The sequence below is a fragment of the Gobio gobio genome (genome assembly GCF_949357685.1).
Source record: "Gobio gobio genome assembly, chromosome: 23".
Lineage (NCBI taxonomy): Eukaryota > Metazoa > Chordata > Actinopteri > Cypriniformes > Gobionidae > Gobio > Gobio gobio.
In genome coordinates, this window is record NC_137119.1 from 25472453 (window position 1) to 25489479 (window position 17027).

The 17027-nt window shown below is 37.8% G+C and overlaps 1 protein-coding gene across 1 annotated transcript in view; it reads right to left on the minus strand.

The window, feature by feature from the left end:
* map3k22 (mitogen-activated protein kinase kinase kinase 22) overlaps positions 1-17027 on the minus strand; it is a 129764-nt gene that overhangs the window by 73852 nt on the left and 38885 nt on the right. Inside the window, exons 6-11 of the mRNA XM_079806601.1 lie at positions 14175-14274; positions 12428-12544; positions 11934-12048; positions 8961-9094; positions 6120-6193; positions 2673-2734 (exon numbers count right to left, since the gene is read on the minus strand). Coding sequence (XP_079662727.1) covers positions 2673-2734; positions 6120-6193; positions 8961-9094; positions 11934-12048; positions 12428-12544; positions 14175-14274 — 602 coding nt within the window. The remainder of the gene's footprint in view (positions 1-2672; positions 2735-6119; positions 6194-8960; positions 9095-11933; positions 12049-12427; positions 12545-14174; positions 14275-17027) is intronic.

Below are 17027 nucleotides of genomic sequence, written 5' to 3' on the forward strand. Positions count from 1 at the left end.
TGAATGCATGTATGAGAATGTTTGGCCTTCAAATGGAAAGACACGCACAATGTCTGTACCATAGAGCTCTTTTTATTCTTTAACAGACTGGGATATAAATGCTCTGCAGCATGTTAAAAGGAAAGTTTCCATGAAAAGTGTTTTTGTGCATGTGTGTGACTGGCCTCCCTCTGTTGGGAAGATTACTATCTCATTATCAGGCAGGCCTGCTCTATTTGATCACTGCTCAAGAGGAAAAACAACAGAGGGAAACCGGGCATGAGCATGAGAGCTGGAGAAAGAGCGAGAGTGACAGAGCAACGGAGAGACAGAGAATACTAACCAGGGAAGGACATGAGAGAAAATCTCCTTGTTTAACCACTCCAGTAACTTTCAATTTCTCAGCACAGCAGAAGAAAAGGAATGAAAGGGGGAAAGAAGTGTGAAAATCTCATTCTCTCCCTGTCGATACAGGTCTATAAAAAAACCTAGTGAGCTGCCTACATATGCAGACTTTTCAGGCATCACACTGAAAAAAAAATCAATTTCTTAATCCATATTTTTGTCGTATTTTCTAGTATACATATTTAAACATCCTTAAACCAAGATAAATTTACTTGAAAACAAAATTGTATAATAGAATAATATATACATAAATCAAACAAAATGTAATGACAACAAACTGGATCATGTGATACTGAAGAGTAATGGCTGCTGAAAATTCATCACAGGAATCAATTACATTTTAAAATGTACAGTTTCTACTGTATTTTGGATCAAATGAATGCAGGCTTGGTGAGTTTACGAGACTTACGAGATCAAAAAATGCTAAAAAAAATAATTATTCCAAAATGTTTGAGAAAATGAGTATTTACAAAAATATATTATTTATATATTTAGAATATCTCTTGAATTAAGTTTAAGTTCTCGTAAATTTTATTTATGCTCAAAAACTGCAATAATAATGATGATAATAATAATAACAACAACAATTTAAGATTATAATTCATATTTAAATATTTAATGAAATTGTGTTTCCAAAAAGTGCAATCTTTCACAAAGAAGGATCCCAGAATGCACTTGGATCCACAAAATAAATAAATAAATAACCAAAGATAGGGGATAAAGCAAAATGTCACAATTATAATTAATATTAATTGTAATAAATATAACGGATTTAATACATAAATAAATCTAATCAAAATGGGCTATAATATTTATAAGCTACTATATGAATAACAAAAACAGAAAATACAAAAAAATACATAGAAATGTTATGATTATAATTAGTGCTGTCAAACGATTAAAATATTTAATCGCGATTAATGCCATAGTTAACTCGCAATTAATCACAATTAATCGCACATTTTTATTTATTCTAAATGTCCCTTGATTTCTTTTTGTCCCATTATTTTTTTCTTATTTTAATGCTCTTATCAACATAGAAAAGTGGATCGGCTTGCTTTGTTCAAATGTTTGTTTTATTGAAAACAACATTGGCATACTGTAGTGTTCGATTTCACACCAACATTCTCACTTGAAGCAGTCATTCACACTTGGAGCAAATAATCGCTCACACAATGTAACACTGTCCATCAATAAAAGGGTGAAAAAAAATACTTTGTTGCACAAACAGCCCCTTCAACAGCCCTTTCTAAGGGATCAAAACAGGGTGATACAAAATAAAATTACAAAGTGCACATGCAAGGTAAACTAGGACTCCGCCTATAGTGCAGTTAAACCAGGGGTCGCCAACTAGCGGACTCCGGTCCAAATCCGGACCGCGAAGCCTTTTGACGTAGGCTAATGAAACAGTTAACGTTGCAATGCTCACTGTTGCGTTCAGACCCAGACGCGCGGTCAAGCATGCAGGTGCACCGGACGCGAATGACGCGACATGCACGCCGCTTAATTCGCGCCGCAGAATGTCTATTTGCGTCTTTGCATTGACTTAAATCACTCGCGCAAAACGCTTCATTCGCGTCCGGTGTGAATGCACCATCAGAGCAGAAAGCAGCGCTCAAGACAAGCACTTTTAGTTGAAGACCCCTGAGTTAAACCATGGCATAATACGTTTCTCATTTCGGCGTCTCACGCTTGCCATCCACGTCTACTCTTTTAATGGCCCAAACAAGTCTGGGCAGCCGCAGCGTGCCTGATGTTTTGTTTCCGGTCTAGCTACATCCGGAGTGGTGTTGTAGTTTTTCTAACGTTACTAGTTGCTGCAACAGCATGTGAAAAAACTACAAAGTTTGTTAGACCAAAAAGAACGTTAATCTCGCGATAAAAAAATTGACGCCGTTAAAATAGGTTTGCGTTAACGTCGTTAATAACGCGTTTAACTGACAGCACTAATTATAATACATCTCCCATTTACTTCGAAAATGAGTTCCTGTCTATGTAGAATGTCAAATCAGTCATGTATTAGGCTCCATTTCTGTTGCACCCTTAGAAGGCAGCTGCCTATCTAGCCAGTTCACATCAAAGCAGCGCACTAGGTTTGAGAACACAGCTGCATTCAACAGGACTGCAAATGTACAGTCTTGTTTTGACGCCCCATTAGCAACACAGAGTGACCACAGTCAAAAGCTCAAAGGAAATACCTTTGCTCGTGTCATAGAGAGCCAAAGACCATTAAAACAAGCCCGCAACACTGACAGAAATCCATATTCACTTGCTCATGTCAACCTCACCTTTGTATTCATAGTTGAGGTTCAGGTAATTGTTGTCCCGATTGCTCTGGGAGAATGGCGGGCTGTGGAAAGACAAGGAGAGGAGAGGGAGAGATGATGGGTTATTTTTGCTTGTTACTCCCCTGTGTGCAGTGGTGAGGTTGGGCCGCACCGTCTGCCTGGCCTACATTCCTGCACCGCACAGTCCCCAATGTGCCAATGTGACCGCCTGCCACCTGTCGTTACGTTGAGGATGGAGACTTGAGATTTTCTCAACCTGATACCTGACCCGAGATACTAACGTCTGACCATTCAAATGAGTTTCGTAGACGTTTGAATAGCGCAGTGAAAGTGTCAGTTAAATCTGTACAATGAAGTGACCCAAAAAAGTATTTGGACATGTAGGCCACCATCAATGTGGGATCTGCAAACAAATGATGCAAAAAAAACTTTCACTTCATTTGCCGGTGAGCTTTTATGTGGTGGCCGAACTAGCTTTTAAGTATGTGAAAATATTTCAGACCGCAGAACAGATATAAAGCAACAGGACATGATGTCATGCTAGATGTTTTTTTTTAGGTGTAATAAATTTTTTTTTTAAAGAAATTAATACTTTTATTAATCAAAAGTTAAGACATTTATAATGTAACCAAATATTTCTATTTCAAATAAATGCTGTTCTTTTGAGCTTTCTATTCATTCACAAAAATATTAAGCATGTCTGTTTTCATTCATGATGATAATAATGTTTCAGCATATTAGAATAATTTCTGAAGGATCATGTGACAATGAAGACTGGAGTAATGGCTGCTGAAAATTAAGTTAATAAATTGTTTTTCAACATATATTAAAATAAACTGTAAAATTGTAAAAATATTTATTTTTGTAATTTATTTATAGTGCAATTTAGAAGGATATTTTGTTATTTCATTTAACTGCATTTGCATAACATAAAAGCATACTATTATTTCCAATAAAAGTATATTTCTGCGTTCTCAAGTTCTTGGTAATGTTATACAGAAAACAGATGGATAAAGGCATTAATCATATTTTCCAGGCAAACAAATGACTACATTCAATCACTTGCTCAGCTGTGCGTAGTTAGACAGCAACATTCAGGGTTTTTTTTTTCAGTTTTAAATCAATGTAAGCTGTAGCTGGCATTGATTCACAAAACAAACGCTCTAGCATGTTTTGTTGTTGCAAGATTTCTTCTTGAAAATGACTGCCCTTGGCTTGAACATAAATCAGCGATCGCAACCTGCTTTATTTGAATAATATGTGATGTATTTCAGAGTGAAACAGGATAATCAACGAGAAAGAAAACTAGGCAGGGACTTGAGGGACGGGGGTTAAATAAGAGGGAATATGCAAATTAGCCCCGCCTCCACTCACTCACACAGCTCAGAGATCAACTTTACTGAGGTAAACGCTGCACAAAGTTATCGCTCTTTACAACATAACGGTAATGAATATGATTAGCCTTTTGCTTGACTGCGTTATCAAACAGCTAATAATGTGTTACCATGTTCCCGTTTGCCATCTGATCCTTTTCCAGTCTGCCTTCTAAAAATCAGCATCCTTAGAAACACTTTGAACAACTCAGAACGTCAGCAAGGCATCTAGTTCATCATAACATCGTAATATACATCAAATACATAATTCAGCGGCTATATTGCTAATCATATGCTAAAGCCCGCCTACACGTTGATGTGATTAGTTACAAGGTAGTTTGTGACATAAGAAACACCGTCAATTTCAAACCGCATTTTTGAGCCTGTTTTTGGTTCACTGCAGTTTTAAAGGAGCTGTATGTAAGAATGACAGCTAGTGGTTGAAATGGGTACTGCAGTCCAAATTCAAAATATTGTTTGTCCCGCCCCCTCCTCCTCCTCAGACTCAACCCTCACGCGGGTTGCCATTTTGAGGACCCGCAACAGGAACGAGTGCAATTGACAATGGAAGACGAGGAGACTTAAGTTGATGAGTTGATTTATCTGCGTTTTAATGTGCTTCCGTTCATAGAGATTTTTAGATGGATGCTGAGGCTTTTTAGGTTGGGTAGAATCTGCGATCTCTGACCCAGTTTGTTAGCTGGCTTCCAAGGCTGCTGCAATACCCTGTGTTTTCCGCCAACTGACAACCTGTGGTGTCGAAATACTATTGGGTAAATTGGCAACATGCAGTATCACACAGACCAAAACAAAAACAGGTATTCCGACACGGAACGCACATTTCAAAGTACAATAACTGACTGTAGCATTGGTTTTCAGAGAAATGAGTATGTGAACTCAGCATTTCCTAAATATCTGCAAACATATTGTGGTATTTTTAAGCCTTAGTACAGTCAAAAACTTACATACAGCACCTTTAAGGAGACAATACTAAGCAATGGTGTTGACATGAATTTCCACATTATTTGCACATATTAAAAACACCACATAGACGTATAAACTACATTAAAAACTAAGATTTTTTTTAATGTCCCGTCCTCCTTTTTTTCTTTCGAGAAAGCGTTCCTCGTAAATATGTCACATTAGAGAAGAAAAGACTATCGTAAATTCCATTTCATGCCGACTTTAAGATGCAAACAGCCCAGTTTCTGCTCACCCTACAGGAGTCAAGAAGACGTTTAATAAAAAAAAAATCGTTTCGAACTCTTACAGGCAACGGCATTAATAAAACCATCACGAGTTAATATGCAGAGAGACATAAAGTGATTGTTATTGCCCCGACCCTCTTATCCCTGTCCGACGGTGACGTCAGTACTGAGCGGGGGGATCAGCAAGACCCCGGATAATGGGCACACACACACACACCCGCAGCGAGGGGAAAAATTTCCATGCACTTGTTTCCTGCCATTGTTCTGAGGGCTAAAAGCCAGATAAGGCTCGTGCAGGTAGCATGGCTTTCCTTTTGCTTTCCCTCACTCTCTTTCTCACTTTCCTGTCTTTCATTCTTACTCTTTCTCTCCCCTGTGTTTTTTTTTTCACACTGCATTATTGACTGATTCTTTTTATAAAAATAGTGCACAGGAAACAGAAAGCCGAATAGATTGGTCCGATCAACCCACTCTCTCTCTATCTTTCTCTCTTTCATTCTCAATCGTTCTCTCTCTCTCTCTCTGAGCAGAGCAGAGGCGGCGAGCGATAGCACTGGAATCCAGGCGTCCAGATAAGCGAGCTGTCGCCATGGTGACATCAAGGGCTTCCTGGTTGGCCTTTGTGGCGACCTGATTCCATTTCCTCTCTGGACAGTTGGCACATTTATCAGATATCTTGTCTATCCATAAGTATTTTAATATACTCTATAAGGTGAAGTGTGTAATTAAGTCTAAAACTCTAGTGTGTACTTCCAATTTAGTTAAGAACTTATGAATAAATGGTGCAACCCTACCCTGGTCTTTTAAAAAATATAGTCTTTTACCTCCCTAATACACTAAAGTTTATAAAGCGGTGATTGGCCCACCTGTCCAGTGCTTGGTCCAGTGACTGGCAGCTGCTGGAAAGCGACCCATTAGCACTCCCGAATGGCTCCATAATCTACAGAAAAAAAAGAAAAAAAATGACATCACTTCATTGCATTACATTTTTCATTACCATTTGTGTATCTGAACCTTAGCCCTCTACAAGACTGACGTAAGATTTTCCATGAGTCAAAGCCCATATTATGTCCAGGCTTCCTTTTCCCCAGACTGTTATAAAGTGAACAGTTACATTGAACAGTGACATCTTGTACACTTGATACAAGTCAAAGTACAGGGCGAAAGAACATAAGACCATAAAAACTCAGTATTGTTTCTTTTTATTGGACTTTTCACAGTTTGTTAACCCAGGGTCATTCTCAATCAGAGTCAACCAGGGTCATTCAAAACAAACAATCATTTGGGATTCATCATAATCCTGGTTTATCTGGTTCCGGATACTTTAATTAAGGTATTGAAATGTCACACAGTACATCTGTACACTCTGGATTGCCATGCTAATTTGTCTGTGTGTCAGGTTTATAATGGTCTGCCTGTTACTTAACAAATTGTCAAAATCTTTTAGTACTGCCTGATTTCACATATATTGGTTTTCGGCAGAGCATTCTGAATTCATCACTATCAGTCAATCACTATATTTAATATTGGTTAATATTGGATATTAGTTGATATATTTGAGTTATTTTTAGTTTTTTCTAATTCTCAGTTTAAAAAGTGACATCTTTTCTTTTTTGTTTGGGCCATTAAATCAATCCATATATCAGTAGTTCCCAAACTTTTTCTGCCGGGCCCCCTTGTTGTAGAAGAAAATATTTTAAAGCAGCGTCACACCACGCTGCAACAGCTTGATAAGGCTGTGCAACACTGGCCGTGTCAAACCGAACATTGAAAATCCATTTGTCCGGAAGTTGCACGAGCGCTCGGAGTATGTCAGAAATAGAACAAGAAATAGATATCATCACTGATTATAATGGGTTCTATTTGCTTTGCGTCTGATGTAGACACTTTGTTTTGGTAGTTGTGGAGTTTGATGTAGATTCATTGTCTGCTTTACGTTTACCTGGTACTGGCCGTCCTTTCACAAACTGACCCATGCTTAATACAGAACCATACATTATTCATTTTTACACTACTCCCGGCAATACTCAATTCTTTAATCGCACCTTCAAGCGGCCTGTTCTTCCACGACAACAACCGCTACAACTGATAACTGCTCAGGCGGGTATTCTGAGTCATCTTGAGGTAATAAAATATGTTATTCAACTGTTCACTTATGTAGCGATTAACCGCATAATAAGTGATATAATTTTGCAGTGGGGTCTTGAAGAGGTTTCTTTTGCATAACAATTTGCAGACTGTGTACACCACTATCCCTGAAGGCTGGCCCACACTAAAATATTTTCAAAATGTGAGAGACCACAAACATGACGATAAAAAAAACATTTGTTCCTATAGTGCGTGGAGTGTCGTGATGTGGTCAAGACAGCACACCACACACACTAACAGATTCCATTCTGAAACAACCAATGTCCCAACTGTGAACACAGTTAATCTCGCAGTCTCTCGCGGTCAAACGTGACTTTAGAGTAAACAAACATGGCGGACAATGGGCAAGAAGAAATGGCGATAAGTGTTTAGACTGCTTTTTGCAGAATATTCACAGAAAAAAAACAAACAGAAAAAGTTGTGGAGATGACGTGAACATGGACTTTACATGTTACAGTGTGAGCTGGAGGCGAATAAAATTCATCACGGACGTCACATGGTTTTGTGTTCTCTCTCTCACATTCACACACACCGTTACACACACAAAAAATCAATTGTAAAGCTAATGGTGGAAATGTTGGTTAGCTACTTGGCACTGCGTTATGCTTCCGTCTTCCGTCAGCTCGCTTTCTGATTATGTATCGGTTTGTTCCACGTGACAATCTACAGAGTGCATGTGCGTTTGTCCTCGGCGTTCCCGCCGCACAACAGGATGTGAATATTTACGTTGATACCAGACGTTGTTTTGAGCAGATTCATTCACTCTTAAAAGGCATCAGGAAAATCTGATAAAATAATCTGTAGAACTACTGGATTTTAGGACTGTCGGAAAGGGAGAAAAATCCCTTTGGGGCCCAAAATCGGCCGATTATCTTGTAGTGTGTGGGTGCCTTTAGCCTTGCTGTGCCTGCTTTTTACACTAGTTTGGGAACCACTGAAGTATATCAATATAACACTACTCATTACCAAGGTTTAAAATCTGAATCAGTGTTCAGTGTTTCTTTTTTTAGAGACATGTGGCCAGATTTACTAACACCTTGCACCAGCGCAAACCATCTTTTGGCGTTAAAGAACTACTGTCAGGATTTACTAAAGATACGCAGTGAAAAACTAGTGCTGAAAAGGCATTGACAGGGTTATTTTTGCGGCTAAACTTATTGCATATGCATTTTTAGGAGTTTCCCTTTCAGATGCAACATTTATGGGAGGAGAGTATTTAAATGAATCATGCGAGGTGATTTACTAAAGTAAAATTACTGGTGTTTGCGCCATTATTTACCGCCCAAAAAAAAGTATGCATTAAACCAGATGCTAACTGGTAGATTGCGTTGGTCATTATGGAAATGATCCGGTTGCGTCTGTGTTCTGTAATTTGTGTCGTCAGTAGATCACGCGCAGACCTTCCCACTCCCATCTGCGTTTTGTTTTTTTGGAATTGCGCTCTCACGCTAATTTGCCCTGTTTAGTAAATCTAGCCCATGGTGTGTGTGGAAACATATTGTCCTTATGTAACTTTAAAATCACAGCTGTAATCTGCAGCTTCCAACCATGAAACTTACATTTGAGTCGAGCATTTCTGGGATGAACTCTCCTTCACTGTGGATGCTGGTGTAGGACCCCTGCCGAGCGATCTGCTGCTGCTCTTCTGGTACGCTGCCCGGAGGTGGTGAGGTGCGGCCCATGTTCAGAGATCCTGCGGGCAGACGGAGTGATGTTAGCATGACACATCACGCAGCCTGATACCAAAAAAAACCCCAGTCTGGAACAGTAATACTTCCACTGCAACTAATAACAGGGTGCAGGATCCCAGAAAAATAAGTTTAGCAGATTGAAGCGAATAATGACGGAGATTTAAGTGCGGTGTGTGTGACAGGTACATATGAGCAGAAGGTGAGAGGAAGAGACTAATGGTGGATGAATAAAGAGAGAGGAGTTTAATGAAAAAGAAAGGTAATAAAAATTAAAAGCGCATGTGACAGGAAGGGATGGGGTGGGGAAGAAAGCGTGAAAGGAATGTGAGACTGACACCTGTAGACAGTGTAAAATGTAAAGACTTCTGCATTCTAGCACAATATGTCCTTCTGACACAATCTATCTATCTATATAAAACAGTTAAAGTTACCACAGGAGGGAGCGTCTCTCTTGCCTAGCCTGAGCCCATTGAGTTTTAAAGCGTCCCGTGGGTTTGAAAAGTCACGTGAGACCTCCATTGCACTATAATTGGCTATTGCGCTGTTCATGATGAATTCCAACTTTTTCCTCCCTCTCTTTTGCACTGACTAAAACAGGCTGCTTTTGTTACTGTACCTTTAAGACTTTTATAGATAAATGAACTGTTTGACTAACCGACATGTACAGTTTTAAGTAGAAGTCATTCATAAGTTTGGGCCAAGTTGTTTAATATTGAATTGGTGATCATGCATAAAGTAAATGTGGGTGGTCATGTTAACATTCTAATGGATGTAATGTCAAAAAAGCATCTAGTTTTTCATTACATGGTCTCTTTAAATGCTATTTTTATTAACTAGCTGCTAAAAAGTAATGCAAACACACTATGCATGTAGGCAGTGCAAAAGCATTTCTCCTTCCCCCCATTATAATGACAAATGCTGACTGCTCTGACATACTGAAATCTGTAAAAATACATCCTTGACATACAGCCAGCAAAAACCTACAACCTCGATCATTCAGTATGTAATGTGGAACAAGCTATTTTCTTTTCCACGGCTCGTTATCCAGGTGTGAAAACAAAGAGATGGTGCCAAACATTGAAAAAATGTGAGATGGTGAGAAAAAGAGTGCGTCACTAAGCTCTCTATCGCTATATGCTCTATTTGGGTAGACACCCGTTCTTGTTTTGCATAATGTTCATGTTATGAACTTCTCACTGTTTATTGGCTTCTGAATAAAGTGTGAACGATCCGATCAAGACCTACATCTGCTGAATGTCACCTGATGAATAGGGAAACCTTTTCATGCTGCCAGATTTAAAACACTTATGTATGAAGCAGAAGAAAAACAAGCATGTTTATATGCTGAAAGAGACATGACAAATGGGTGTATGCAAGTGCATTTGCACTTTTCTACTGCTGACAAAGCAAAAAGCTTTGAGGGATGCCTTTTCAAACACTATAAACTCATTCCCCTTGCATTTGAAGCACTCAACTGTCTGAGACAATGAAGGGATTTTACAAAACACAGATCCTAACAGAGCCCGAATCTAATTCGATACTCCATGACAAGTCCTGTCATGAGTTTCCAAAATTAATTTGAATGAAATAGCTGCATTTCTTTGACAGCATGTAGACTAATACTATTAATAAACTGAAGTATAAAGACGCATTTTATTTTAAATGAATGCCTGGCATATACACAACCATTAAAACATTTGGGGTCAGTATGTTTTTTTAAAGAAATTATTACTTTCATTCAGCAAGGATTAATTACATTTTTCCAATGTGATATTTAATAGTGTTATAAAAGAATAAATGCTGTTCAATTCCTATTCGTAAAAGAAATTCTGAAAAGAAATTTATAATGATGCTGAAAATTAGCTTAGCCATCACAAGAATAAATTATTTTTTTTATATTTATTAAAATTAGGGCTGTCAAGCGATCTAATTAATTACACAATGTGGCGATTAATCTAACTAATCGCAAATTAATCACATCAAATTTGGCTGAGAAATTACCCCAAAAATATAATTTAAAGTCATTATTGTGTTAAATGAGAAAAGCACCAAAAATACATTACAAAAAGCTTTAGAAATAAATATTATATTTGATTTTATTACACATAACCTTTTAGGCTACAATGACCATGAGGCCATGAGGTGAACTATACCTTTAATGGTTTTTCTATTAATATGGAATATGAAATTATTTTTTTTTATCTTTTTTATGAAATTATACTTTAAATAAGAAACTAAAACTGCCAGTAGTTGGCAGTAAATGTCATTGAGTCATTCATTCATTCATTCGATACGTTCAAATGCCTAATTCATTTAGGAATGAAGTAAATGGCTCTCTTTATGAATGGGCCATTGAATCATTGATTGACCTGATTCGTTCAAAATGCGAATTCATTCAGAAACGCCGCTGCATTGCTCAGAGATGCACAAACGTTCTGCTATGGCTTTAGAGGTAACAAAAACAGGCAATATCTAAATACCTAATGTCTAAAATTAAATATAATACTATATTATACCCACAATGATATTCCAGAATGTGCTTTCAAGCAAATCGTTCATGTGAAACGCACATTCCGAGTGAACTGATTCCGATTGGCCAAATATAATGTAAATGCAATCACGCAGGGAAGTAAAACTGATGGTTTTTCAAAACAATCATTCAAAACAAACGAAATGATTTGCCCAGGCTTTCTCTAACAGCTGACATCATTGCACTCTTTGATGCCATTCCCCAGGCATGATGGAGAAAAGTGCAAACAAAGCTGATGATAAACCCATTGTGTGCTGTCATTTTGAACGTGCTGTGTGTCTTAGGGGTGTGTGTGAGCCGGCGTGACGCACCTGTAGAGTGTTTGCGCACTCGTTCAGAGCCTTTGAGAACTGAGGCTTTGAGATCTCCCAGGGACTTGGATGACCTCATCTCGCTCTGCTTGTCTTGGCCGCTCACCTGGAGGAACTGTGGGGAGATGGACATATGGAATTCTGCTAGACCTGATATGTGCGATTCAAGAGTTTTCATAATAGTTTTACAATAAAAGTCTAAGCTTCCTTAAAACATCTAGGCAAAATTATGTAAGAAATTAAGACTTGTATATAAAGAGAATATATCCTCAATTAAGTTCTTACATACATTGGCAAATTGCCTCTCCTTTTTCTTATATATATTTATATGATTTTAAATGAATAATAAAAAGGATGTGTGGAAGTGAGCTTGTGGTCTGAGAACTAGTTCATGTACAGGTTAGGGTTTCCATGTGGGTTTAGGTATTGTTTTACTATTGGCTTTGGGTTGGGTTTATTTTGGGTTGCTTTGCTTTGTATTGGCTTGGACTCACTTGGTTGTTGGGAGGTGTTTTCAGAATCACTCTCAGCAGGTTGTTGATTCCAGAGATGGAGCTCAATCCCTGAACTGCTCGGTCCAAATCCTCCTGACACTTCAGAGCCACCAATGTCTAAGACCAGACACATTATTAATAAAATAAGACTCATAGTTTAAAAACAACACATCAATGAAATGTGCAGATCCTTACTGCAAAGTATAAATGCTAGTCCATTTACGAGTTAACTGAGAAGTAATGGATATTGATTTTCAAAGCAGATATCTTGAGATAAATGTCAGGTGGCAAGTATAATATAGTTTAATATAAAAAAATATATATAAAAAAAAATTCTGTGATGGGAGAGCTGAATTTTCAGCCGCCAGGAAAGATTTCTTATAACAGAAAGATCAAAAGAACAACATTTATTTTAAACGAAAATCTTTTTTTACATTTTAAATGCCTTTACTGTCACTTTTGATCAATTGAATGCATCCTAGCAGAAAATAAATACATTTCTTTAAAAAAACATTACTGACCCCAAACTTTTGATCAGTAGTGTATATGATCAGAATAACAAACTGAGTCAAATTTGAAGTCTAATTCAGTCTTTTGTCTCACTTTTGCTTTAATGACAGTAGAAGTAAATACTTCTTCTTCATTATATATCATAAATTAAAGGGGCACTTCAGCACTGGGAAGATGAATGTGTATTTAAACTGTCATTTATGCAGTAGAAATGTGAAATTATTTTTGAATTTGGTGCCTTCTAGACTGAGAAAAGACAGAAAATTTATTTTTGTAACTCCCAGAATGCATTAGCTTCGCTGCCCTACGAGGCCACTCCCAAAGCCATGGCTATTGGTTATCACTATCATTGGTCGGCACCGCCCCCAAAGTCGTTTTGATACTCATAGTAATAAAATAATTTCGTTCAGTTAGAGAATAGACACCACAATTAAAAACTGAACGTGTGTTTTCAATAAAGTGTGAGTGAGCCGAACGAAAGTCACGTCACAGACGCAGCAGGAGTCAGATTTCATTCATCACGAACTGATCAGAGCAGAGCTGAAGTAAGTGCGGCTGTCATTCTCGGTGTGTGTCCAGTCTGGCGCGTTTCCAGATCGCATATGGAAGCAAAACTTTAATAGGAATTCATTGAAAAGTTGAAACTCTCACTTTGCTCCGTACCCCTCCGTTATGAATGCCCGAGCCGAGCGGCAGTGGCCGTGCGCATTTACATTCTGTGAGTGAGATCCCTCCCCTGTGGGCGGGTTCAAAACATGCAGAACTAGCTCCTGTAGTCTCTAGCCTCGGGCTAAAAATCCTCCGATGACGCAAAATGACGATTTTTCCAGAAATAAAATGCATAATTATCTCGTCTAAGGGGGATATGAGGGGGAAAAGTACCATAATTTGAATATACTACCGGGTTTCTACTGATACAAAGCTTCATGCTAAATCACTGAAGTAACCCTTTAACTGTAAATCTGTCAAAATCCTAAAATGATGTATAATAAAACTTTATGATAGGGAGAAATACCTTTTTAAATGATTATTAAAAAAATCATGTTTTTAATTTATTTACAATTGTTTTACCATATTAGCACAAAATTCACAATATTTAAAAACAGAACATTATCTGCATTACCTACGCATTGCAAAATTATTGACATTTGTAAGTGAAAAACTATTAATGGCCAATTAATTGTTATCTATACCGACCTATCACTGCGAAAAGGTTACAATAAGTTACTAGAATTACCTCTTTATCAGTGAAGTATAGATCCATTTGCTGGCCAAAGGCCTCCGTCACCTTCTGAAGCAGATCCTTGAACTTCAGTGGCCTTTGGAATGGAATGATTCTAAAGGAAGAGGAGAAAAAGCCTGATCAAAACAACTTTCTGGCACCTGCAAATTTCAAGTACAGCAGACATTGCTTTCGTTTAGTTACACTATGCATATGCAAGCGGTATGTAAACATGGAACTTTGGATGAGAATCATGGCACCTTTCCAATCACAGGGCATTTCCTGAAATTGGGAGGTGTTGCCACAGCAACAAGGCGAATGAAGGATTGGCCAGTTAAAAATGGCTAGATGCAGGATCATTCAACCCTGATGTGTATGATTGTGTTCTACTAAAGCCATTTATGGTGTATTCATGCATGGGGCAGGCCTCAAATGGTGTCTCCGTTTGTCTAACGAGCGTGCCTATGTTTAGAGTGTTCGTCAATGTGTGGGAACTGAGAACAAGGAACTGAGAGTTTAAATTGGCTTATGATGCATGATGTTAATGCAAGGCAAGCATGATGACCGTGCGTTTGGTCTAATCAACTGGAGCGGACTACTGTTTCAACACCGGGGCCCACATCACAACACACACAAAAGGTAGATGCAGCGCTTCCTGAGAGGAAAAAGAAAAAAATGTGGAGCAACGTAGCAGGAAGCATGTTTCCCATTCCTCCTCCAAAGTCTAGCACACCAGCCAAATTGCACACACAGATGACTTATCTACCACTTTTGAAGAGCCATTATCTTTAAACAATTTTTGACTTTAGCAATTAGTGGTTTTTGTATCTCCAACATAATGACAGCCAATTGGTTCTGATCTGAAGAAGTTTAGAGGAAAGAAGACAACTCGGGACATCCGTCATGGGTGAAATCAAGCTTTAATGCTGATTTGAGATGGGCTGTATGTTGTTTTACAGTCAGATCTTCTGTAGATGAAGCTGCTTGTTGAGTTTTGAGCGATGGCTCTGTTTACACTGGCCGATGAGGGAGATAGTGATGGAAGAAAACCATAGCGGAAGACTGGAGAAATGGAGGATGTAGGGTACGAGATGATTTTCCTTCCTTGGCGTGCACAGATAAGCGCCTTGGTTTGGCTGCGGCTCTCTGCACTTGGCATGGCACGCGGTGCTCTCCTCCTTCCTGTCTCAGTATTGCGGTCGCTGCCAGAGGAAGACGGTTTTGAGTGTGTCCAACTATTCTGGTCTGCTAACTAATGCCTGTTTTGATGAGTTTTTTATTACTGTAGGCGCAAGTGTGTAGATTTATGATGTGTGCTGTGAGATATGGGGTTATACATATACAAGTTTAATACATGTTGCGTTTTACGACTTTCTGATGTAACGCAATGAAACTGGCAAAAACGCACCATGATGTTATGTGGAAGCTGATTGTCAAATACATGTTGCTGTTCGTACACTACCGTTCAACAGTTTGGGGTTGTAAAAACAGTAATATTGTGAAATAGTAGTATGGTTTAAAATAACTAATATATTTTTTGAATGTAATTTATTCCTATGATGCAAACCTGAGTTTTTAGCAGCCATTTCTCCAGTCTTCAGTGTCACATGATCCTTCAGAAATCATTCTAATGCTGATTTGATGCTCAAGAAAACAGTTTTACTGCTTAATAACTTTGTGGAAACCATGATACATTTTTTTAATTCTCTGATTAATAGAAAATTTAAAAGAACGGCATTTATTTGAAAAATAAATCTTTTGTAACAATGTTAAAGTCTTTATTGCCATTTTAATCAACATAATGCGTCCTTTCTAAATAAAAATCTTAATTTCTTTCAAAAAATAAAACAACTCTTACTGACCCAAAATTTTGAATGGTAGTGTGCCTTCGTATTTAATGCCTCATTTATTTTAAGTTGCATGCATATAAAATATTACATAGTGCAATTGAGATTGAGAAAAAAAAATTATCTAATGCATATTGATGAGACTGGATGGAAGTCCCACCATCTGGCCGGGCAGGTTTAATAAGATTTTAATACTAATTTTCCTCTCATTTAAATGTTCGTTCTTAGTGAAGACATAATGTGCAAGAGGGTAGGGATATATACAGATTCCTGGCCAGTGAAGGAAATGCCAAGATGTTAAGCTTCCTTACAAACAAAGTCCATTTAAGGCAAGTCAGGGGGGCACAAGAGGATACTAGGGGGTCCACGGAAAAGTTTAGAGAAAAAAACATAATTCTGACTTTATAACTCGCAATTATGACTTCATATGACATAATTCTGATTTTGTAGCTCATGATTGCGACTTCATATCACAAATTCTGACTTTATAACTCGCAATTGTGACTTCACAAATTCAGATTTTATAACTCACGATTCCGACTTCATATCAAAAATTCGGACTTTATAACTCACAATTGCGACTTCATATCACAAATTCTGACTTAATAACTCTTGATTGTGACTTCATATCACAAATTCTGACTTTATAACTCACGATTGCGACTTCAAATCACAATTCTGACTTTATAACTCGCGATTGTGACTTCATGTCACAAATTCTGACTTTATAACTCGCGATTGTTACTTAATTCTGACTTTATAACTCACGATTGCTCCTTCATGTCACAAATTCTAACTTTATAACTTGCGATTGTGACTTCATATCACAAATTCTGACTTTATAACTCACGATTGTGACTTCATATCACAAATTCTGACTTTATAACTCGCGATTGTGACTTCATATCACAAATTCTGACTTTATAACTCACGATTGCGACTTCATAATCACAAATTCTGACTTTATAACTCACGATTGCGACTTCATAATCACAAATTCTGACTTTATAACTCACGATTG